The 23,577-nt window shown below is 48.5% G+C and overlaps 1 protein-coding gene across 1 annotated transcript in view; it reads right to left on the bottom strand.

Moving 5' to 3' along the window:
• The window catches only part of RNPEPL1 (arginyl aminopeptidase like 1), a 78,498-nt gene that overhangs the window by 22,979 nt on the left and 31,942 nt on the right, over positions 1–23,577 (bottom strand). The window contains exon 7 of the mRNA XM_038745177.1: positions 6,809–6,949. Within this exon, the coding sequence (XP_038601105.1) occupies positions 6,809–6,949 (141 nt within the window). The remainder of the gene's footprint in view (positions 1–6,808; positions 6,950–23,577) is intronic.

The following is a 23,577-nucleotide window of genomic DNA, read 5'->3' as shown; positions in this document are numbered from 1 at the left end:
TGCTCTGCACACAGTAAGCGCTCAATAAATACGATTGATTGATTGATTGCATGGCTCAGTGGAAAGAGCCTGGGCTTTGGAGTCAGGGGTCATGGGTTCAAATCCCAGCTCCACCAATTCATTCATTCAATCGTATTTATTGAGCGCGTTCTGTGTGCAGAGCACTGTACTAAGCGCTTGGGAAGTACAAGTTTGCAACATATAGAGACGGTCCCTACCCAACAGCGGGCTCCCAGTCTAGAAGGGGGAGGCAATTGTTAGCTGTGTGACTTTGGGCGAGTCACTTCATTTCTCCGTGCCTCAGTTACCTCATCTGTAAAGTGGGGATTAAGACTGTGAGCCCCACGAGGGACAACCTGATCACCTTGTAACCTCCCCGGCGCTTAGAACAGTGCTTGGCGCATAGTAAGCGCTTAATAAATGCCATCATTAAGTGACTCGCTTAAGGTCGCCCAGCAAGCAACGGTCAGAGCCGGGATTAGAACCCGAGTCTTTTGGCTCCCAGGCCCGTGGTCTTTCCACTAGGCCCTGCTGCTTCTCAATCAATCAATCAATCGTATTTATTGAGCGCTAGGTGCAGAGCACTGTACTAAGCGCTTGGGAAGTACAAATTGGCAACACAGAGACAGACCCTACCCAACAGTGGGCTCACAGTCTAAAAGACTCGTTAGGCTGTGGGCTCGAGACAAACATGGGTTGTTTTATATGTATATAATATGTGATTGTCAAAATTTGATTGATTTGCTGTATAATTGTCCTACGCATCCAGAGATGACACTATTGATGACAGTTTTTCCCATGCACATGAAAGTGGTTGAATAGATCTCTGTGCCACCTGCGGAGTGCCTGCCACACCTAGCGTATATCTAATCTGTCTTTTCGACAACTAGAGCAGTTAGAGACCGAGGTGCCGCTGCTCTCTGCAATCCTGCCTCTCAGTCCCTAGGTCAGTGCCACTTCTTTTGTGTATTTTGACCCACCCCGGCTTTAACGATGCCATGGTAACGCAGGCTGTCCGTGGCCCACAGGTCCCGTCTGTCGATGCTGATGGACTACTCGCTTTATGCTCATGCGGCCTTGAAACAGCCCTTGGGCTGCCAACTTTCCCTTTCCATCATGGGAGTGAACTCCGGGTGAGGCTCCCAGGGGGTGTGGCTGAGAAAATAACGAGGCATAATGCACTGGGTTCTCAAGGTGGGAATATAATAATAATAATAATAATAATGATGGCATTTGTTAAGCGCTTACTATGTGCAAAGCACTGTTCTAAGCGCTGGGGGAGATACAATGTGATCAAGTTGTCCCACGTGGGGCTTCCAGTCTCAATCCCCATTTTTACAGATGAGGTAACTGAGGCTCAGAGAAGTGAAGTGACTTGCCCAAGGTCACACAGCAGACTTGCGGTGGAGCCGGGATTCGAACCCATGACCTCTGACTCCAAAGCCCGGGCTCTTCCCACTGAGCCACACTGCTTCTCCTTAAGAATGCCGACACATATACACACACAGACTGTGGCCTTGGCTGTAAGGGTGGAAACAGACACAGGGCAGGCACACGGCTCACCCGATCTCTTTTCAATCAATCAATCAATCAATCAATCGTATTTATTGAGCACTTACTATGTGCAGAGCACTGTACTAAGCGCTTGGGAAGTACAAATTGGCATCACATAGAGACAGTCCCTACCCAACAGTGGGCTCACAGTCTAAAAGGGGGAGACAGAGAACAGAACCAAACATACCAACAAAATAAAATAAGTAGGATAGAAATGTACAAGTAAAATAAATAAATAAATAAATAAATAGAGTAATAAATATGTACAACCATATATACATATATACAGGTGCTGTGGGGAAGGGAAGGAGGTAAGATGGGGGGGATGGAGAGGGGGACGAGGGGGAGAGGAAGGAAGGGGCTCAGTCTGGGAAGGCCTCCTGGAGGAGGTGAGCTCTCAGCAGGGCCTTGAAGGGAGGAAGAGAGCTAGCTTGGCGGAGGGGCAGAGGGACGGCATTCCAGGCCCGGGGGATGACGTGGGCCGGGGGTCGATGGCGGGACAGGCGAGAGAGAGGTACAGTGAGGAGATTAGCGGTGGAGGAGCGGAGGGTGCGGGCTGGGCTGGAGAAGGAGAGAAGGGAGGTGAGGTAGGAGGGGGCGAGGGGATGGACAGCCTTGAAGCCCAGGGTGAGGAGTTTCTGTCTGATGCGCAGATTGATCAGTAGCCATTGGAGGTTTTTGAGGAGGGGAGTAATATGTCCAGAGTGTTTCTGGACAACCAGAGTGTCCAGAGAACTGGGAAGCTTGGCTCAGGAAGATACGGGATGAACATGTGAGGTCCTGTCCTGACGGGTGCTGCCGCTAGCGAGGTCCTCCCCCGGGAGAACAACGAGGCACGGAGTCAAAAAGGCAGGGTTAAGGCCGCCCGGTTCATTAGCAGTCACTCGATCAGTCACATGTATTAGAGAAGCAGCGTGGCTCGGTGGAAAGAGCCCGGGCTTTGGAGTCAGAGGTCACGGGTTCGAATCCCGGCTCCGCCACATGTCTGCTGTGTGGCCTTGGGCTTAACTTCTCTGAGCCTCAGTTCCCTCATCTGCAAAATGGGGATTAAGACTGTGAGCCCCCCGTAGGACAACCTGATCACCTTGTACCTTCCCCTGTGCTTAGAACAGTGCTTTGCACATAGTAAGCGCTTAACAAATGCCATCATTATTATTATTATGTATTGAACGCTTACTGCGTGCAGAGCACTGGACTAAGCATTTGGAAGAGGACAATATAACAATAAACAGATATATTCCCTGTCCACAACGGCATCATGAGCTGGGCCTGATATGAAGGGGGCTGAGGGGGAGGCAAGAAACAGCCTGGGGCCCCTCTGGCCTAACGGGCTGTATGTTGGCGCAGAGGGATTCAAAGTACGGGTAATCCCTCATATTCCAGCAACTGTATCTTTTCTTTTTTTTCATCCTGCCATACTTGCTTTTTAAGGGTATTTGTTAAGTGCTTACTGTGTGCCAGGCACTGTACTAAGTGCTGGGGTAATAATAATAATAATAATAATGATGGTATTTATTAAGCGCTCACTATGTGCAAAGCACTGTTCTAAGCGCTGGGGGGGATACAAGGTAATCAGGTTGTCCCACAGGGCGCTCACAGTCTTAATCCCCATTTTACAGATGAGGTAACTGAGGCCCAGAGAAGTGAAGTGACTCGCCCAAAGTCACACAGCTGACAATTGGCAGAGCCGGGATTTGAACCCCTGACCTCTGACTCCAAAGCCCGGGCTCTTTCCACTGAGCCACGCTGCTTCCCAAGTAGATACAAACTTGTCAGGTTGGACACAGTAGTCCCTTGTCCTGGGTGGGGCTCCCCGTCTTAGTCCCCATTTTACAGATGAGATAACTGAGGCCCAGGGAATGTAAGTGACTTGCCCAAGGTCACGCAGCACACAAGGGGCGGAGCCAGGGTCAGAACCCAGGTCCTTCTGACTCGCAGGCCCGTGGTCTATCCATCCAGCGCTTAGAACCGCGAACAGCGCTGCGAGAAGCAGCGTGGCTCAGTGGAAAGAGAACGGGCTTTGGAGTCGGAGGTCGTGGGTTCAAATCCCAGCTCTGCCAATTGCCAGCTGGGTGACTTTGGGCGAGTCACTTCACTGCTCTGGGCCTCAGTTACCTCATCTGTAAAATGGGGATGAAGACCGGGAGCCCCCCGTGGGACAATCTGATCACCTCGTAACCTCCCCAGTGCTTAGAACAGTGCTTGGCACATAGTATTCTAGACTGTGAGCCCACTACTGGGTAGGGACCGTCTCTATATGTTGCCAACTTGTACTTCCCAAGCGCTTAGTTCAGTGCTCTGCACATAGTAAGCACTCAATAAATATGATTGATGATGATGATGTTGCCAACTTGTACTTCCCAAGTGCTTAGTACAGTGCTCTGCACACAGTAAGCGCTCAATAAATACGATTGATTGATTGATAATAAGCACTTAATAAATGCCATAAAAATGCCATTATCATTATTATTAGGCCAAGCTGCTTCTCACAGTGGTTCATACTCGATCAACTCCCTAGTGAGGAACAATAATAATAGCTGGGGTATTCGTGAAGCACTTTCTATGAGTTGAGTACTGTTGTTCTAAGTGCTGGGGCAGGCATAAGTGAATAGGCTGGACACAGTCCCTGTCCCACATGGGGCTCACAGTCTAAGCAGAAGGAAATCATCATCAATCATATTTATTGAGCGCTTACTGTGTGCAGAGCACTGTACTAAGCGCTTGGGATGTACAAATTGGCAACACATAGAGACAGTCCCTACCCAACCGTGGGCTCACAGTCTAAAAGGGGGAGATAGAGAACAAAACCAAACATACTAACAAAATAAAATAGAATAGATATGTACAAGTAAAATAAATAGAGTAATAAATATGTACAAACATATATACATATATACAGGTGCTGTGGGGAAGGGAAGGAGGTAAGATGGGGGGGGGATGGAGAGGGGGACGAGGGGGAGAGGAAGGAAGGGGCTCAGTATGGCAATCCCTGCCAATACCTTGTCAAAGGCTCTTTCCGTATATATCCTGCAAACTGAAGGACATATGGATATTTGCAATTAGTACTTGCCCTTGGGGCTGACCACTGATTGTTTATCAGTCAATCAATCAATCAATCATATTTATTGAGCGCTTACTGTGTGCAGAGCACTGTACCAAGCGCTTGGGAAGTACAAGCTGGCAGTCAAACATCCTGGGCACAGAGAAGTGAAGCGACTTGGCCAAGGTCCCACAGAAAGTAACTGGCCAGGTCCTCTGACTCCTAGGCGGCCCGTGGTCTTTCCACCAAGGTCCTGCTGCACGGTATTTTCTAGTCCTCCCTCCTGCTCTCACCACCTGAAAATCATTTCCACCTCTGTCTCCCCCATTAATCTATCCGCTCCTCCAAGGAAAGGCTTCTCCTAAAGCATTCTCCCAAGCACTCAGTCAATACTTATTGAAGGTTGTGTGCAGAGTGTACAAACTGGTATATATTTGTACAGGTGTATTACTCTATTTATTTTCCTTGTACATATTTACTACTCTATTTTATTAATGATGTGCCTATAGCTCGAATTCTGCTTATTCTGACGGTTTCGACACCTGTCTACATGTTTTGTTGTCTGTCTCCCTCTTCTAGACTGTGAGCCCGTTTTTGGGTAGGGACCGTCTCTATATGTCGCTTCCCAAGCGCTTAGTACAGTGCTCTGCACACAGGAAGTGCTCAATAAATACGATTGAATGAATGAATGGTAGACACATTCCCTGCCCACAACGATCTTATGGTCTAGAGGGGGAGACGGACTTGAATGCAAATAAATGAATTAGAGATTTTTTTTTTCCTGGTTTTTGTTAGGCGCTTACCACGTGCCAGGCACTGTTCTAAGCGCTGGGGTAGATAGAAGGTAATCAGGTTGGACACAGTCCATGTCCCGCCCGCTGTTGGGTAGGGACGGTCTCTATATGTTGCCAACTTGTACTTCCCAAGCGCTTAGTACAGTGCTCTGCACACAGTAAGTGCTCAATAAATACGATTGATTGATTGATTGATTGATTGAGACGGACTTGAATGCAAATAAATGAATTAGAGATTTTTTTTTCCTGGTTTTTGTTAGGCGCTTACCACATGCCAGGCACTGTTCTAAGCGCTGGGGTAGATAGAAGGTAATCAGGTTGGACACAGTCCACGTCCCGCCCGCTGTTGGGTAGGGACCGTCTCTATATGTTGCTAACTTGTACTTCCCAAGCGCTTAGTACAGTGCTCTGCACACAGTAAGCGCTCAATAAATATGACTGAATGAATGAATAGGGTTCAAAGTCGAAATCCTCATTTTACAGATGAGGGAACTGAGGCCCAGAGAAGTGAAGTGACTTGCCCAAGTTCACCCAGTAGACGAGGGGCAGAGCCGGGATTAGAACCCAGGTCCTTCTGCCTCTCAGACCCGTGCTCTATCCACTAGGCCGTGCTGCTCATAAGTACTTAGGACAGTGCTTTGCGATCAGAAGGTGCTCAACAGATGGCATTGATTCAATCTGAATTGTATTTTGATGATGATGATGGTGTTTGTTAAGCGCTTACTATGTGCCAAGCACTGTTCTAAGCACTGGGGAGGTTACAAGGTGATCACGTTGTCCCACGGGGGGCTCACAGTCTTCATCCCCATTTTCCAGATGAGGGAACTGAGGCCCAGAGAAGTGAAGTGACTTGCCCAAAGTCACTGCCAACTTGTACTTCCCAGGCACTTAGTACAGTGCTCTGCACACAGTAAGTGCTCAATAAATATGATTGATTGATTGATTGACTGATAAACAATCAGTGGTCAGCCCCAAGGGCAAGTACTAATTGCAAATATCCATATGTCCTTCAGTTTGCAGGATATATACGGGGAGATACAGGGTAATCAGGTTGTCCCAGGTGGGGCTCCCAATCTTAATCCCCATTTTACAGATGAGGGAACCGGGCAAGTCACTTAACTTCTCTGTGTCTCCAAGTCACACAGCTGACAAGAGGCGGAGTCGGGATTAGAACCCACGACCCCTGATTCCCAAGCCCGGGATCAGGCGCTTAAGTACAGTGCCCTGCACACAGTAAGCGCTCAATAAATACGAGTGAACGACGGAATCGTATTTGATTCATTCCTTGTACACTCACTGATCCTCGCCCGCCCTCACACACCGAGGCCAGAATGGAGGTGGGCCAGATCTCCCGGGCAGCGCGGACCCCCGCGTCGGGGGCTGTAGGGGCCGACGGCCAAGCGGGCCGGCCGGCGCTCACCTTGACGGTCGCTGAGTAGGTGCACTTGACCGCGGGGGTGTCGAAGCAGGGGAAGAAGGAGCGGTTACACACCGAGTGGCCCTGGGTGAAGACGAACGGCTTCGTGTTGCCATAGGTCAGCTCGGGATCCAGCCACCAGATCTGTGGGGATGACGGAAGGGGAGCAGGTGAGAGGCGAAGGGCGAGCCCGGAGGACGGGGCGGGGAGAAAATCCAAACGGAGAACGCCCCGGGCGTGCCAAGGAAGGCCAACTCCCGGGGCCCCGGCCAACCTTGCCCAGTAACACCGGTCCCGGGCACGCTGCCCGGCTACTTCAGACCAGCCTGACAAATCTCTCCACTCCGCTTGGTTTCCCGGGGCCGGCCTCTCCAGATAACTGGGGACGATGACGATGACCACTCGTGACTGATAATAATAATAATGATGGTGTTTGTTAAGTGCTTACTATGTGCAAAGCACTGTTCGAAGCGCTGGGGAGATTGCAAGGTGATCAGGTTGTCCCACTGGGGGCTCACAGTCTTCAGCCCCATTTCCCAGATGAGGGAACTGGGGCCCGGAGAAGTGAAGTGACTTGGCCAAAGTCACACAGCTGACAAGTGGCGGAGACGGGACTTGAACCCGTGACCTCTGACTCCAAAGCCCGGGCTCTTTCCACTGAGCCACGCTGCTTCGCTAGAGCAGGCTGTGGGTGGTGTCTCAGATGATTAATAATAATAATAATAATAATGGCATTTACTAAGCGCTTACTATGGGCAAAGCACTGTTCTAAGCGCTGGGGAGGTTACAAGGTGATCAGGTTGTCCCACAGAGGGCTCACAGTCTTCATCCCCATTTCCCAGATGAGGGAACTGGGGCCCAGAGAAGTGAAGTGACTTGGCCAAAGTCACACAGCTGACCAGTGGCGGAGACGGGACTTGAACCCGTGACCTCTGACTCCAAAGCCCGGGCTCTTTCCACTGAGCCACGCTGCTTTGCTAGAGCAGGCTGCGGGTGGTGTCTCAGATTATTAATAATAATAATAATAATGGCATTTACTAAGCGCTTACTATGTGCAAAGCACTGTTCTAAGCGCTGGGGAGATTGCAAGGTGATCAGGTTGTCCCACAGGGGGCTCACAGTCTTCATCCCCATTTTCCAGATGAGGTAAATGAGGCCCAGAGAAGTGAAGTGACTTGCCCAGAGTCACACAGCTGACAATTGGCGGAGCCGGGATTTGAACCCCTGACCTCCGACTCCAAAGTCCGTGCTCTTTCCGCTGAGCCACGCTGCTTCTCCCACACCACCACCCCCGCGGCCCTTGGTACAGAATTTTGTGCGAAGCAGCCTGGCTTAGTGGAAAGAGTCCGGGCCTGGGCGTCAAAAGAACCTGGGTTCTAATCCCAGTTCCACCCCTTGTCTCCTGTGTGACCCTGGCCAACTCAATCAATCAATCAATCAATCGTATTTATTGAGCGCTTACTATGTGCAGAGCACTGTACTAAGCGCTTACGGTCCCCTCGTCTGTAAAATGAGGATTAAGATGGAGGGCCCAGGTAGGTCCCACCCGATTATCTTGTATAATAGTAATAATAATGATGGTATTTGTTCAGTGCTTATTATGTGCCAAGCACTGGTTTAAGCGCTGGGGTAATAATAATAATAATAATGTTGGTATTTGTTAAGCGCTTACCATGTGCCAAGCACTGGGGTGGATACAGGGTAATCAGGTTGTCCCATATGGGGCTCACAGTTTTAATCCCCGTTTTACAGATGAGGTAACTGAGGCACAGAGAAGTTAAGTGACTTGGCCAAAGTCACACAGCAGATAAGTGGCAGAGCCGGGATTAGAACCCATGACCTTCTGACCCATGACCTTAGAACCATGACCTTCTACATTGTGAGCCCACTGTTGGGTAGGGACCGTCTCTATATGTTGCCAACTTGTACTTCCCAAGCGCTTAGTACAGTGCTCTGCACACAGTAAGTGCTCAATAAATACGATTGAATGAATGAATGACCTCTGACTCCCAAGCCTGGGCTCTTGAGCCTGAGCCACACGAGGTCATCAGGTTGTCCCACGTGGGGCTCCCCATCTTCATCCCCATTTTACAGATGAGGTCACTGAGGCCCGGAGGAGCGAAGTGGCTTGCCCAAGGTCACACAGCAGATACGTGGCGGAGCTGGGATAAGAACCCACGTCCTCTGACTCCCAAGCCCGGGCTCTTTCCCCAGCACTCAGTACAGTGCCCGGCACATAACAAGCACTTCTGGAATATCCATTAAAAAAAAATAAAAGGAAGCGCGCACCAAATGGCTTAAGAAACAATAGGTTCCCAAAGAGCAGCGAGTCCGTAATTGAACGCGGGACGGGAAGTGAAAGCAGGGGCGGGAAATAAAGAGTGATCTGGCCTATCCCACGGGAGAAGGAACAGTCCCAGGAGAAGCCCTCTGTCCCAGCAGGCCTAAACACAGCCATCCGGAGGAGGAGAAAGATCAGGAAGCAGGGACTATATCCCTTCAACGGACAGACCCTCGCGCTCTCGGGGCCAAGAGGGATCTCAAAACGCGGGAGCGAGAGGAAATCCTTGCTCAGGGCTTCTGTACCCTGAAACTATCAATCAATCAATCAATCGTATTTATTGAGCGCTTACTGTGTGCAGAGCACTGTACCAAGCGCTTGGGAAGTACAAAATGGCAACATATAGAGATGGTCCCTACCCAACAGTGGGCTCACAGTCTAAAAGGGGGAGATGAAATCCTCATGGAGGGAAAACAGCGGTGGTGATGGTACAGGGAGGGCCAGGATTGAGCGGAGAGTTTCCCAACACACACCCCTCTCCAAACTGGAACAGCCAGGGCAGCCTCTTTCAAAAGCAAACAGAGTTCAAGATGCCGCTCGGGAACTAATACAGCGAACGTGTTCGCTAAGGATCCCAGCGCGGAAACTATGCGCTGGCGGATTATCTTGCCAGGCTCGCCCAAACAAAACAGAGGCCGCCTCTTCCAGAATTCATTCATTCATTCACTCATATTTATTGAGCACTTACTGTGTGCAGAGCACTGTACTAAACGCTTGGGAGAATACAATAGGGCAATAAGCAGACCCTTTCCCTTCCCATAATGCGCTTACCGTCTAGCGGGGGGAGACGGATGTTCATAGAAGTAAATAAATTACAGACGCGTACATCAGTGCTGTGGGGCTGGGCTGGGCTGGGCTGAATAAAGAGAGCAAGTCAGGGGCAGAGGGGAGTGGGAGAAGAGGAAAAGGAAGGTTTAGTCAGGGAAGGCCTCTTGGAGGAGATGTGTCTTCAATAAGGACACTGAAAACAGAAATTAGGGGGCAGAAAGTTTCTGGAAATATCATCAATCGTATTTATTGAGCACTTACTGCATTTCTTAGCATCCAGAAATGGTTCCAACTTACTAGGACAGACTGAGAGGCACATTAGTTTCTCAAGGGTGGGGACCACGCTTTTTACTTCCTTGGTAATCAATCAATCCGTGGTACTGAGATTACGAGCCCCTCGTGGGACAGGAACTGTGTCCATCCCAATTTGCTTGTAACTACCCCAGCGCTTAGTACAGTGCCTTGCACATAGTAAGAGCTAAACAAATACCATTGTTACTATTATTTATTGAGTGCAATGTGCAGAGCGCTTGGGAGAGGATGATAGAGAAGCAGCGTGGCTCAATGGAAAGAGCACGGGCTTTGGAGTCAGAGGCCGTGGGTTCAAATCCTGGCTCTGCCAATTGTCAGCTGTGTGACCTTGGGTAAGTCACAACTTCTTGGTGCCTCAGTTACCTCATCTGTAAAACGGGGATGGACCCTGTGAGCACCCCGTGGGACAACCTGATCACCTTGTATCCCCCTCCAGTGCTTAGAACAGTGACTCGCACATAGTAAGCGCTTAACAAATGCCATCGTTATTATTATCATTACAAGAGAATTAGCAGGCACGTTCCCTGCCCTCAGAGAGCTACAGTGGCTGGGACAGGGCTGGCTACACACGCAGTGGGAGCTCAGAAAATCCCGTTAGACCTACTGACCCATTCCCCCACCATCCACAGGGTGATGGATACTTTGGGGGACGGTGGTGGTAGAGCCATTGTCCACAACTAGAAAAGAAGGAGCTTTCCAATACCGCAGAAAGGATGGTTCCCCTCAGTGGTTACTTTCCAAAGGAGCCAAGGGGGCTTTAGCGGGAGGAAGTCCCGTTAGACTTTCCTCATCGAACCACAGAAAGGACTGGACAGTCAAATCAGACACAAGAGACAAGTAATGATAATAATTATAGCAATGTGCCAAGCACTGTTCTAAGCATTGGCACTGTTCTAGTACCTAAAGACTCAGATCAGCCCCAAAGCTCCATCTCCATGGGAAGCAGCGTGGCTCAGTGAGAAGAGCCCGGGAATGGGAGTCAGAGGTCATGGGTTCTAATCCCAGCTCCGCCACATGTCGGCTGTGTGACCTTGGGCAAGTCACTTTACTTCTCTGAGCCTCAGTTCCCTCATCTGTAAAATGGGGATGAAGACTGTGAGCCCCACGTGGGACAACCTGATTACCTTGTATCTACCCCAGGGCTTAGAACAGTGCTTGGCACATAGTAAGCGCTTAACAAGCACTATAATTATTATTATTATCTCGCTGAGACTCTGACGTGATTAGAAAATGTTCCTGACAACAACAATGGTGAATTTAGTAAGCCTCCTTCTCTTTTAACCATTCAAGTGTCTCCTGAGAAACCACCGCAGCAAACTTTCTCCAGGGATCAAAAACCCTTAGAGTGTGGGCACTAAGCCCTGAGGATCTGCTTTCTAAGGTCGCTAATGATTTCCCTGGAGCCGAAGACAAAGGGCTTCACCCTGTCCTCATCCTCCCTGACGTCTCTGCTGCCTCTGACACTGTGGACTGCCACCTCCCTACTTAATAATAATAATGATAATAATAATAACAATAATGGCACTTGTTAAGCACTTACTATGTGCAAGGCACTGTTCTAAGCGCTGGAGGGATACAAGGTGATCAGGTTGTCCCGCGTGGGGCTCACAGTCATCTCATTTTACAGATGAGGTAACTGAGGCTCCGAGAAGTTAAGTGACCTGCCCAAGGTCACACAGCAGGCATGTGACGGAGCCACGATTCGAACCCACGATCTCCAACTCCAAAGCCCGTGCTCTTTCCACTGAGCCACGCTGCTTCTGATAGCATTCATTAAGTGCTTACTATGAGCAAAGCACTGTTCTAAGCGCTGGGGAGGTTACAAGGTGATCAGGTTGTCCCACGGGGGGCTCACAGTCTTCATCCCCATTTTACAGATGAGGTAAATGAGGCACAGAGAAGTTAAGTGACTTGCCACTTCTCGAATTAATATCAGGCCTCAACTTTTGTGCCTCTTTTTTGCTTTTTTAATGGGATTTGCAAAGCATTTATCATCAATCGTATTTATTGAGCGCTTACTGTGTGCAGAGCACTGTACTAAGCGCTTGGGAAGTACAAGTTGGCAACATATAGAGACAGTCCCTACCCAACAGTGGGCTCACAGTCTAAAAGTGCATTTACTATGCACTGGGCACTGTACTAAGTGCTGGGGTAGATAAGATGATAATCAAGTTGGACACAGCTCTTGTCCCACGTAGGGCTCACGGTCTTAATCCCCGTTATACAGATGGGGTAACTGAGGCACAGACAAGTTAAATGACTTGCCTGAGGTCACGCAGCAGATATGAGGCAGCGTTCAGGATTATAATCCAGGCCCGTGCTCTTTCCACTAGGCCAAGCTGTTTCTCTTTGGATCATTCGAGTGTCTCCTAAGAAACCATCCCAGGAAATACCCAGAAAGGGTTGGGCAAACTTTCCCCAGGGATCGAAAACCACTACAGCATCGGCACTAAGCTCTGAGGCTGTGCTTTCTAAGGTCGCCAATGACTTCCTTGGAGTCGAAGCCAAAGGGCTTCGCTCTGTCCTCACCCTCCCTCACGTCTCCCTCCTTCTCAAAATAGTATCAGCCCTCAATTTTTGTCTCTTTGTGTTTTTAATGGGATTTGCTGAGCACTTTACAATTTGCCAGGCACGGCCCTCTGCGCTGAGACAGATCCAAGTTCATTGGGTTGGACACGGTCCCTGTTCCACGTCGGGCTCACTGTCTTCACCCCCAATTTACAGAAAATAATACTAATAATAGTATTTGTTAAGCGCTATGTGCCAAGCACTGTTCTAAGCGCTAGGGTAGATATGAGATAATCAGGTGGTCCCACATGGGGCTCACAGGTGAGGTAACTGAGTCCCAGAGAAGTGAAGTGACTTACCCAAAGTCACACAGCTGACAAGTGGTGGAACTGGGATTAGAACCCACGACCTCTGACTCCCAAGCCCAAGCTCTTTCCACTAAGCATGAGGTCACTGAGGCCCAGAGACGTGAAGTGACTTGGTTTTGCTGACACAGGACTAACCTGGCTAATACTAACAATAACTAAGGTATCTGTTAAGGTTTTGTTCTGACAACTTGACACCAGTCCACATGTTTTGTTTTGTTCTCTGTCTCCCCCTTCTAGACTGTGAGCCCGTTGTTGGGTTGGGACCGTCTCTATATGTTGCCAACTTGTACTTCCCAAGCTCTTGGTACAGTGCTCTGCACACAGTAAGCACTCAATAAATAGAATTGAATGAATGAATGAATGTTAAGCACATACTACGTGCCAACCCCTGTGCCAGTCTCCCTGGGGGATATTCAAGATAATCAGGGAGGGCACAGGCCCTGTCCATCCCCCATGGGGTTTTCATCCTACGACTACTTCTCGCCTGTCCCGCCATCGACCCCCGGCCCACGTCATGCCCCGGGCCTGGAATGCCCTCCCTCCGCCCATCCTCCAAGCTAGCTCTCTTCCTCCCTTCAAGGCCCTACTGAGAGCTCACCTCCTCCAGGAGGCCTTCCCAGACTGAGCCCCTTCCTTCCTCTCCCCCTCGTCCCCCTCTCCATCCCCCCATCTTACCTCCTTCCCTTCCCCACAGCACCTGTATATATGTATAGATGTTTGTACATATTTATTACTCTACTTATTGTACTTGTACATATCTATTCTGTTTATTTTATTTTGTTAGTATGTTTGGTTTTGTTCTCTGTCTCCCCCTTTTAGACTGTCAGCCCACTGTTGGGTAGGGACTGTCTCTATATGTTGCCAACTTGTACTTCCCAAGCGCTTAGTACAGTGCTCTGCACACAGTAAGCACTCAATAAATACGATTGATTGATTGATTGAGCAGCTGGCTCCTCTCAGCCTCTTATTGAACCCCACGAGGCCACCCTTCTCTTCTCGCCCTGCTCTCGCTCTCCCGGGGAGCTTTCACATTCACAGGGTTCCCAGCTACCACCTCCATGCGGACAACTCCCAGACCCCTCTGAAAGGTGTGGTGGTGGTAGCCCAGGGGGTAATAATGATGGCATTCGGTAACAATGCCGAGCATTGTTCTAAGGTTGGACACAGTCCCTGTCCCACATGGGGCTCACAGTCTAAGTAGCCAGTGGTGGGGGGAGAGAGAGAATGTATGCGTGTGTGTAAACACACATACATTAAAATATGGCATAATGGATAGTGCACAGGCCTGGAGGTCACAAGGTCATGGGTTCCAACGCTGGCTCTGCCACTTTTCTGCTGTGTGACCTTGGGCAAATCACGTCACTTCTCTGTGCCTTAGTTCCCTCGATCTGTAAAATGGAGATTGAGACTGTGAGCCCCATAATAATAATAATAATAATGATGATGGCATTTGTTAAGCGCTTACTATGTGCAAAGCACTGTTCTAAGCGCTGGGGAGGTTACAAGGTGATCAGGTTGCCCCACGGGGGGCTCACAGTCTTTATCCCCATTTTACAGATGAGGTAACTGAGGCCCAGAGAAGTGACTTAATAATAATAATAGAGGGAAAGAGACGGCAGCAGAGAGCTGGAGAGACAGAGGTGGGGAGAACGGGAGGCAGAGAGGGCCCGGGTGAGGGGGGCGGGGTGGATGGGGTAGGAGCCCCATGTAGGACAGGGACTATGTCCAACCCCATTTGCTTGTGTCCATCCCAGTGTTTAGTACAGTGGCTGCGTATATTTACATATATGTGTATATATACATATGTATATATGTAAACACACACACGCACACGCACATATACACCCACCATACATTATTTACATAATGTTAGCACCTCCTCGGGAAGATAGTTTGGGCCACTTCCATTATTGTTATATTATGCCCTGATCACTTTTTCCACAAAACCGCAAGAAGCAGCGTGGCTCAGCGGAAAAAACACGAGCTTAGGAGTCAGGTCATGGGTTCTAATCCCGACTCCGCCACTTGTCAGCTATGTGACTTTGGGCAAGTCACTTCACTTCTCTGGGCCTCAGTTCCTTCATCTATAAAATGGGGATGAAGACTGTGAGCCCCACATGGGACAACCTCGATGACCTTGTATCCCCCCCAGCGCTTAGAACAGTGCTTGGCACATACTAAGTGCTTAACAAATACCAACATTATTATCACTATTATTATTATTATTACTATCTTATACGTTATTATATTACACTAATTTACCAAGCTGTGGCCAGGTTGGAATAATGATAATAATGGCATTTAAGCAGCAATTACTATGTGCTAAGGGTGTGGATAGTTTCAAGATAATCAGCTGCATCACACTCAAGACCGTAGAAGGGTGTTTGATGGCCCCATCGGCCAGCTCCAGCAATTAGGCTCTCCTCTCTACCGACCCTCAGCATAGGTGTTTATTCAAATGTTCACTCTACTATTTATTTTAATACTTGTTTTGTAAGTATTTTTCTACGTGGCTCTCTCAGAGAGAGCCTTGTGCGCAGGAAGCCTATTACTTCTTTATTCTGTACTTCCTGAGTGATTAGAACAGTGCATTGCACCCAGTGGACTCTCAATAAATGCTCTTACTACTACCGCTACTTTCTAAAATTAATTTTTGTAACGCTGGACTAGTTACTGGGGAAAAAAACACATTACCACACAGAAAGTGGTTGTCTATGCCATCAATTTGGGGATTTGTGTTTGATTTTCTCACACCTCTTTCTCCGCAACACGACTGGCCCCACCAACACCACTGGCCCCACCAAACCCCTTTTTTTTCTTGTCATTTCCTAGGTCAAACCCTCTTCCAGGCCCTGGTCTTCTCCCTGCTGAACTCCTGTCCGCTCTTCCACCTTCTGGCCTCGAAGACCTCTCTCCCACAGTCAATTCCACATCCACCGCTTCTACAGTCATCCTCCTCACTTGCCCCTGTAGCCACATCACCCTTTGCCACCATCAATGGCCTCCCACCTCCGTCGGGGATGAAAGAAGGTCAAAGTCTTCATCCTTCGCCAAGCCTCCCTGGGCCTTCGGGTGTAGATAAGATATGATTCTCCTCATCTTCCCATCCAAACCCTGTCCTCTCCCAGACTTTCCCATCACTGCGGATGGTACCACTAACCTTCCCGTCTCACAAGTCCGTAACCTTGGTGACATCCTTGACTCCGCTCTCTCATTCACTCCACACATCCAATCCATCACCAAATCCTGTCAGTCTCACCTTCACGACATAGCTAAAATCCGCCCTTTCCTCCCCCCCACCACGTTAGTACCCTATTCCTCTTGGATTACTGCATCGGCCTCCTTTCTGACCTCCCAACCTCCTGCTTCACCCCACTCCAGTTCATACTTCACTCCGCTGCCCGGATTATCTTTCTACAGAAACGTTCAGGGCATGTCACCCCTCTCCTCAAAAATCTCCAGTGGCTGCCTATCCATCTCCATATCAAACAAAAACTCCTTCCCACTGGCTTTCAAGCACTCTATCACCTCAGCCCCTCCTACCTCACCTCCCTTCTCTCCTTCTACAAACCAGCCCACACCTCTGCTCCTCTGTTTCCATTAACCTTCTCACTGTGCCTCGTTCTCGCCTGTCTCGCCACTGACCGCCGGCCCATGTCCCACCTCTGGCTTGGATTGCCCTCTCTCCTCAAATCTGCCAGAAAATTACTCTCCCACCCCATTCAAAGACTCACTGAAGGCCCATCTCCTCCAAGATGTCTTCCCAGACTAAACCCCCTTTTCCTCATCTCCCTCTCCCTCCCGCAACACCCTGACTCTCTCCCTTTGATCTTCCCCCGCTCCCCGCCCCACAGCACTAAAGCATATATTTGCAATTTTAATTATTTATATTGTTGTCCATCTACTTGTATTGATGTCTGTCTCCACCCCTCTAGACTGTGAGCTCATTGTGGGCAGAGACTGTCTCTATTGTTGTACTGTACTTTCCCAAGCACTTAGTACAGTGCTCTGCACACAGTAAGCACTTAATACGATTGAATGAATTCTCCTTACTGCCTGCTCTTCCCCTCTGCTTTCCTCAAATCAGTCTTCCCATTGGGAAGCAGCGTGGCTCAGTGGAAAGAGCCCAGGCTTTGGAGTCAGAGGGCGTGGGCTCAAATCCCGGCTCCGCCACTTGTCAGCTGTGTGACGTTGGGCAAGTCACTTCACTTCTCTGGGCCTCAGTTCCCTCATCTGTAAAATGGGGATGAAGACTGTGAGCCCCTCGTGGGACAATCTGATTACCTTGTACCTACCCCAGCGCTTAGAACAGTGCTTTGCACATAGTAAGTGCTTAACAAATACCAACATTATTATTATTATTATTGCTCACTTTAACTTGTTTTCCCACCACTTAATATCACCACTTTTATACATCTGTACCTGTCACTGCAGATGTGCCCAACACCCTCCCTTCTCCAAAAATCATCTGAAAATTCCAGATATTTTTTTTCAATGGTATCTACTAACCACCTACTATGTTTTAGACTGTGAGCCCACTGTTGGGTAGGGACTGTCTCTATATGTTGCCAGTTTGTACTTCCCAAGTGCTTAGTACAGTGCTCTGCACATAGTAAGCGCTCAATAAATACGATTGATGATGATGATGATGATGTGTCAAGCACTGTTCCAAACACTGGGTAGATACAGGGCAATCAGGTCAGGCACATTCTCTGTCCCATATGGGGCTTACAGTCTGAGAGGGAGAACAGGTAATAATAATAATAATAATTTACTATGTGTCAAGCACCATTCTAAGCCCTGGGGTAGATGCAAGATCATAAGGCAGGTTGTGGTCCCGGTTCCCCATGGGGCTCACGGTCTTAATCCCCATTTTATAGGTGAGGTCACTGAGGCCCAGAAAAGTGAAGTGACTTGATCAAGGCCACACAGCAGATGAGTGGCAGAGCGGGATTAAAATCCAGGTCCTCCTTACTCCCGGGCCCGGGCTCTATCCATTAGGCCATGCTGCTTCCCAAGCAGAGTTCCCTGACCGTGGTGGTAATGATGAGGCACTGTTTTTTCCTTACTTAATAATAACAACAATAATGGCATTTACTAAGTGCTTACTACGTGCAAAGCACTGTTCTAAGCACTGGGGAGGTTACAAGGTGATCAGGTTGTCCCACGGGGGGCTCACAGTCTTCATCCCCATTTTACAGATGAGGTAACTGAGACCCAGAGAAGTTAAGTGACTTGCCCAAGGTCACACAGCTGACAATTGGTGGATCCGGGATTTGAACCCATGACTTCTGACTCCAAAGTCCGTGCTCCAAAGAGCTATAATTATGGCATTTGTTAAGCGCTTACCTATGAGCCAGGCACTGTACTAAGCGCTGGGGTGGATACAAATTTTGTACAGATTTATTACTATATTTATTTTACTTGTACATATTTACTATTCTAAATATGTAATAAATATGTAATAGTAAATAAATATTTACTATTCTATTTATTTTATTAATATATTTTGTTTTGTTGTCTGTCTTCCCCTTCTAGACTGTGAGCCCGTTGCTGGGCAGGGACCGTCTCTATATGTTGCTGACTTGTACTTCCCAAGCGCTTAGCACACAGTAAGCGCCCAATAAATACGACTGAATGAATGAATGAATACAAGCAAATCGCATTGGACACGATCCCTGTCATCATCATCATCATCATCAATCGTATTTATTGAGCGCTTACTGTGTGCACAGTACTGTACTAAGTGCTTGTGAAGTACACGTTGGCAACATATAGAGACAGTCCCTACCCAACAGTGGGCTCACAGTCTAAAAGGGGGAGACAGAGAACAAAACCAAACATACTAACAAAATTAAATAGAATAGATATGTACAAGTAAAATAAATAAATAGAGTAACAAATATGTACAAACATATATACATATATACAGGTGCTGTGGGGAAGGGAAGGAGGTAAGATGGGGGGATGGAGAGGGGCACGAGGGGGAGAGGAAGGAAGGGGCTCAGTCTGGGAAGGCCTCCTAAAATAGATTAATATGTACTCGTAGTCTCAATTCCCATTTTACAGACGAGGTAACCGAGGCCCAGAGAAGTGAAGCGACTTGCCCAAGGTCACACAGCAGACAAGTGGTAGAGCCAGGATTAGAACCCAGGACCTTCTGACTCCCAAGCCTGGGCTCTACGTCACGGTGCTCGACTCAATCCGACGTTTGGCTTACTCTAGGGTCCTAAGAGGCTCCGGGCCTCTCTGTGGGGCGCAGAAAGTCCAGTAGCCACGGCCCCGCCGAACAGGCCCACACGCACAACGTGTCGGCCGTGTACCCCAACCCCGGGCACCCTCTGGATCATGTTCAACCCGCATGCCTCTCCTCCCCCAACCCGCAGTGAAGTCAGTATTGCCCGGGAGCCGTGCCAGAGACAGAGCTCACTGTCCTGGAGCCTGGCTGGACCAGGTAATAATAACACTAGTGGTGTTTGTTAAGCGCCTACTCTGTGGCTGGCACTTGTTTTGTTCTTTCCCGAGCCCTTAGTACAATGCTCTGGACACAGTAAGCGCTTCATAAATAGGATTGAATAAATGAACAGTAAGCGCTGGGGTAGATACAAGATAACCGGGTTGGACAACTGGTTGGCACAATAGCCTAGAGTAACAGACTGTATCATCATCAATCGTATTTATTGAGCGCTTACTATGTGCAGAGCACTGTACTAAGCGCTTGGGAAGTACAAATTGGCAACATATAGAGACAGTCCCTACCCAACAGTGGGCTCACAGTCTATAAGGGGGAGACAGAGAACAAAACCAAACATACTAACAAAATAAAATAAATAGAATAGATATGTACAAGTAAAATAAATAAATAGAGTAATAAATATGTACAAACAGATATACATATATACAGGTGCTGTGGGGAAGGGAAGGAGGTAAGATGGGGGGGATGGAAAGGGGGATGAGGGGGAGAGGAAGGAAGGGGCTCAGTCTGGGAAGGCCTTATGTTTTGTTTTGTTGTCTGTCTCCCCCTTCTAGACTGTGAGCCCGCTGTTGGGTAGGGACTGTCTCTATATGTTGCCAACTTGGACTTCCCAAGCGCTTAGTACCGTGCTCTGCACATAGTAAGCGCTCAATAAATACGATTGAATGAATGAATGAATGAATTCCCAGGCTTGATGTCTATTGCTGTGTCATCTATTTTACTTATTTTATTTTGTTAGTATGTTTGATTTTGTTCTCTGTCTCCCCTTTTTAGACTGTGAGCCCACTGTTGGGTAGGGACTGTCTCTAAATGTTGCCAACTTGTACTTCCCAAGCGCTTAGTACAGTGCTCTGCACACAGTAGGCGCTCAATAAATACGATTGATTGATTGATTGATCTTCGGTTGTACTGTACTCTCCCAAGCTCTCTGCAAGTAGTAAGTGCTCAATTCATTCATTCAATTGTATGTATTGAACGCTTACTGTGTGCAGAGCACTGGACTAAGCTCTTGGGAAGTACAAGTCGGCAACATATAGAGACGGTCCCTACCCAACAACGGGCTCACTGTCTAGAAGGGGGAGACAGACAACAGAACAAAACATGTAGACAGATGTCAAAATCGTCAGAACAAATAGAATTAAAGCTATATGCACATCATTAAGAAAATTAATAGAATAGTAAATATGTACAAGTAGAATAAATAGAGTAATAAATCTGTACAAATATATACAAGTGCTGTGGGGAGGGGAAGGAGGTAGGGCAGGGGGGTGGGGAGGAGGAGAGAAAAAAGGGGGCTGAGTGTGGGAAGGCCTCCTGGAGGAGGTGAGCTCTCGGTAGGACTTTGAAGGGAGGAAGAGAGCTAGCTTGATGAGGATGTGCGGAGGGAGGGCATTCCAGGCCAGAGGAAGGACGCGGGCCGGGGGTCGACGGCGGGACAGGCAAGGACGAGGCCCAGTGAGGAGGTTAGCGGCGGCAGAGGAGCGGAGGGTGCGGGCTGGGCTGGAGAAAGAGAGAAGGGAGGGGAGGTAGGAGGGGGCGAGGGGATGGACAGCCTTGAAGCCCAGAGTGAGGAGTTTTTGCTTAATAAATTCCACTGACTGATTGATTTACATTCATTCACTCAACTCTATTTATTGAGTGCTTACTGTGCTTGGGAGAATAGGATACAACAGTAAACAGTCACATTCTCTGCCCACAGTGAGTTTACAGTCTAGAGGTGGGGGAGACAGGCATCAATACAAATGGATAAAGTGACAGCTATGGGCATAAGGGGTGTTTGGCGAGGAGGGGGATTTTGGTTTGTTGTGCAGTAGTCTGTGCGTCTCTCATCGTTCACAGGTTTACCATTGTTATCTGCTACTCTCACAAGTACTCTTCTAGACTGTGAGCCCGCTGTTGGGTCGGGACCATCTCTATATGTTGCCAACTTGTACTTCCCAAGCGCTTAGTACAGTGCTCTGCACACAGTATGTGCTGAATAAATACGATTGAATGAATGAATGAATACTCTGCACACAGTAAGTGCTCAATACATACGACTGACTGATTTTAGATCACAGATTTTTGGCCTAGTGGATACAGCCCGGGCCCGGGAGTCGGAAGGACCTGAGTTCTAATCCCGGCTCCGTCACTAGTCTGCTGTGTGACCTGGGGCAAGTCACTTCACTTCTCTGGTCCTCAGCTCCCTCATCTGTCAAATGGGGATTAAGACTGTGAGCCCCATGTGGGACAGGGACTGTGTCCAACCTGATGACCTTGTATCTCCCCCGGCTCTCAGAACAGTGCTTGACCCATAGTAAGCGCTTAACCAATACCATCGTTATTATTATTATTATTTGAGGGCAGCGTCTGGCTCACCTTGTTCTCAGTAGTTCCTCACCTAGAGCCAAGCCTATTTTTGTGCTTCATACTTCCTCTCTGATGCCTTCTTTTCTTGCTGATCCCATTCCCGGCTCCTCCCCGAATCTTGAGCCAAGCCTATTTTTGTGCTTCATACTTCCTCTCTGATGCCTTCTTTTCTTGCTGATCCCATTCCCGGCTCCTCCCCGAATCTTTGGATTTTTGGTTTCCCCTATAATTCCAAACTCCGGTTCCACTCCCCCTCGTCTCTCCCCCTCGTCCCCCTCTCCATCCCCCCCATCTTACCTCCTTCCCTTCCCCACAGCACCTGTATATATGTATATATGTTTGCACATATTTATTACTCTATTTATTTATTTATTTTACTTGTACATATCTATTCTATTTATTTTACTTTGTTAGTATGTTTGGTTTTGTTCTCTGTCTCCCCCTTTTAGACTGTGAGCCCACTGTTGGGTAGGGACTGTCTCTATATGTTGCCAACTTGTACTTCCCAAGCGCTTACTACGGTGCTCTGCACACAGTAAGTGCTCAATAAATACAATTGATTGATTGATTCCACTGCCTGATTTGTGGGGACCCTACCCTCCCTACCTCCTAACTGCCTCTGCCGAGGTTCATTCACCCCGTCTGCCTCCGCAGCCCATGCCTGTTTTGATGGTGCGTCATGTTTCCCTGAATACGTTTTCCCCGCTTGCCTAATCTCTGCCACCCGTCCTCCGGACAGGGTTACTGCCATGTGAACTTGGGACACGTCGTTGGGGCTTAATTCGGTAAGAATCATCGTCACCGTCAGTCTAGAAATGGATCCTGCCTAAAGTACTCAGAGCTGCTCCAGCCTCTCTTTAGGGAAGCCAGAGGCCAGATGGCAATTTGAGAACGAGATGTCATTAAGGAACCCAACTCTCCGGGCGCCTCTAACAAGGGCCAAAACCGCCCCGGCGACCGATGACCTTCAAAGGTCCTTGCTGACGGGAGAGATGTGCAGGAAGGGGAGAGGCGGGGAGGGTGATTGGACCGAGTCCAGCGCACAACAGACTAAAAGGGAAGCCAACACATCCCAGGAAACTTCTAGCCCCAACTGCCCCTTTTAGACTGTGAGCCCGATGTTGGGTAGGGACCGTCTCTATATGTTGCCAACTTGTACTTCCCAAGCGCTTGGTACAGTGCTCTGCACACAGTAAGCGCTCAATAAATACAATTGAAGATGATGATGATGATGCTCCTGCCCTGACAAGGCTGACAGCCGGAGCTCCTCGAGGGCACGGAACGTATCGTTTCTTTCCTCTCTACTTCCCAAGGCCTAGTACAGTGCACCGCACCAAGTGGGTGCTCAGCAAATACTACTCCCCTCCTACAGAATAATAATAATGATGATGGCATTTATTAAGCGCTTACTATGTGCAAAGCACTGTTCTAAGCGCTGGGGAGGTTACAAGGTGATCATCATCAATCGTATTTATTGAGCACTTACTATGTGCAGAGCACTGTACTAAGCGCTTGGGAAGTACAAATTGGCAACATATAGAGATGGTCCCTACCCAACAGTGGGCTCATAGTCTAAAAGGGGGAGACAGAGAACAAAACCAAACATACTAACAAAATAAAATAAATAGAATAAAATAAAATGTAAAAGGTG

This window comes from Tachyglossus aculeatus, chromosome 1 (assembly GCF_015852505.1).
Source record: "Tachyglossus aculeatus isolate mTacAcu1 chromosome 1, mTacAcu1.pri, whole genome shotgun sequence".
NCBI lineage: Eukaryota > Metazoa > Chordata > Mammalia > Monotremata > Tachyglossidae > Tachyglossus > Tachyglossus aculeatus.
This window is presented reverse-complemented; position numbering and strand designations above follow the sequence as displayed.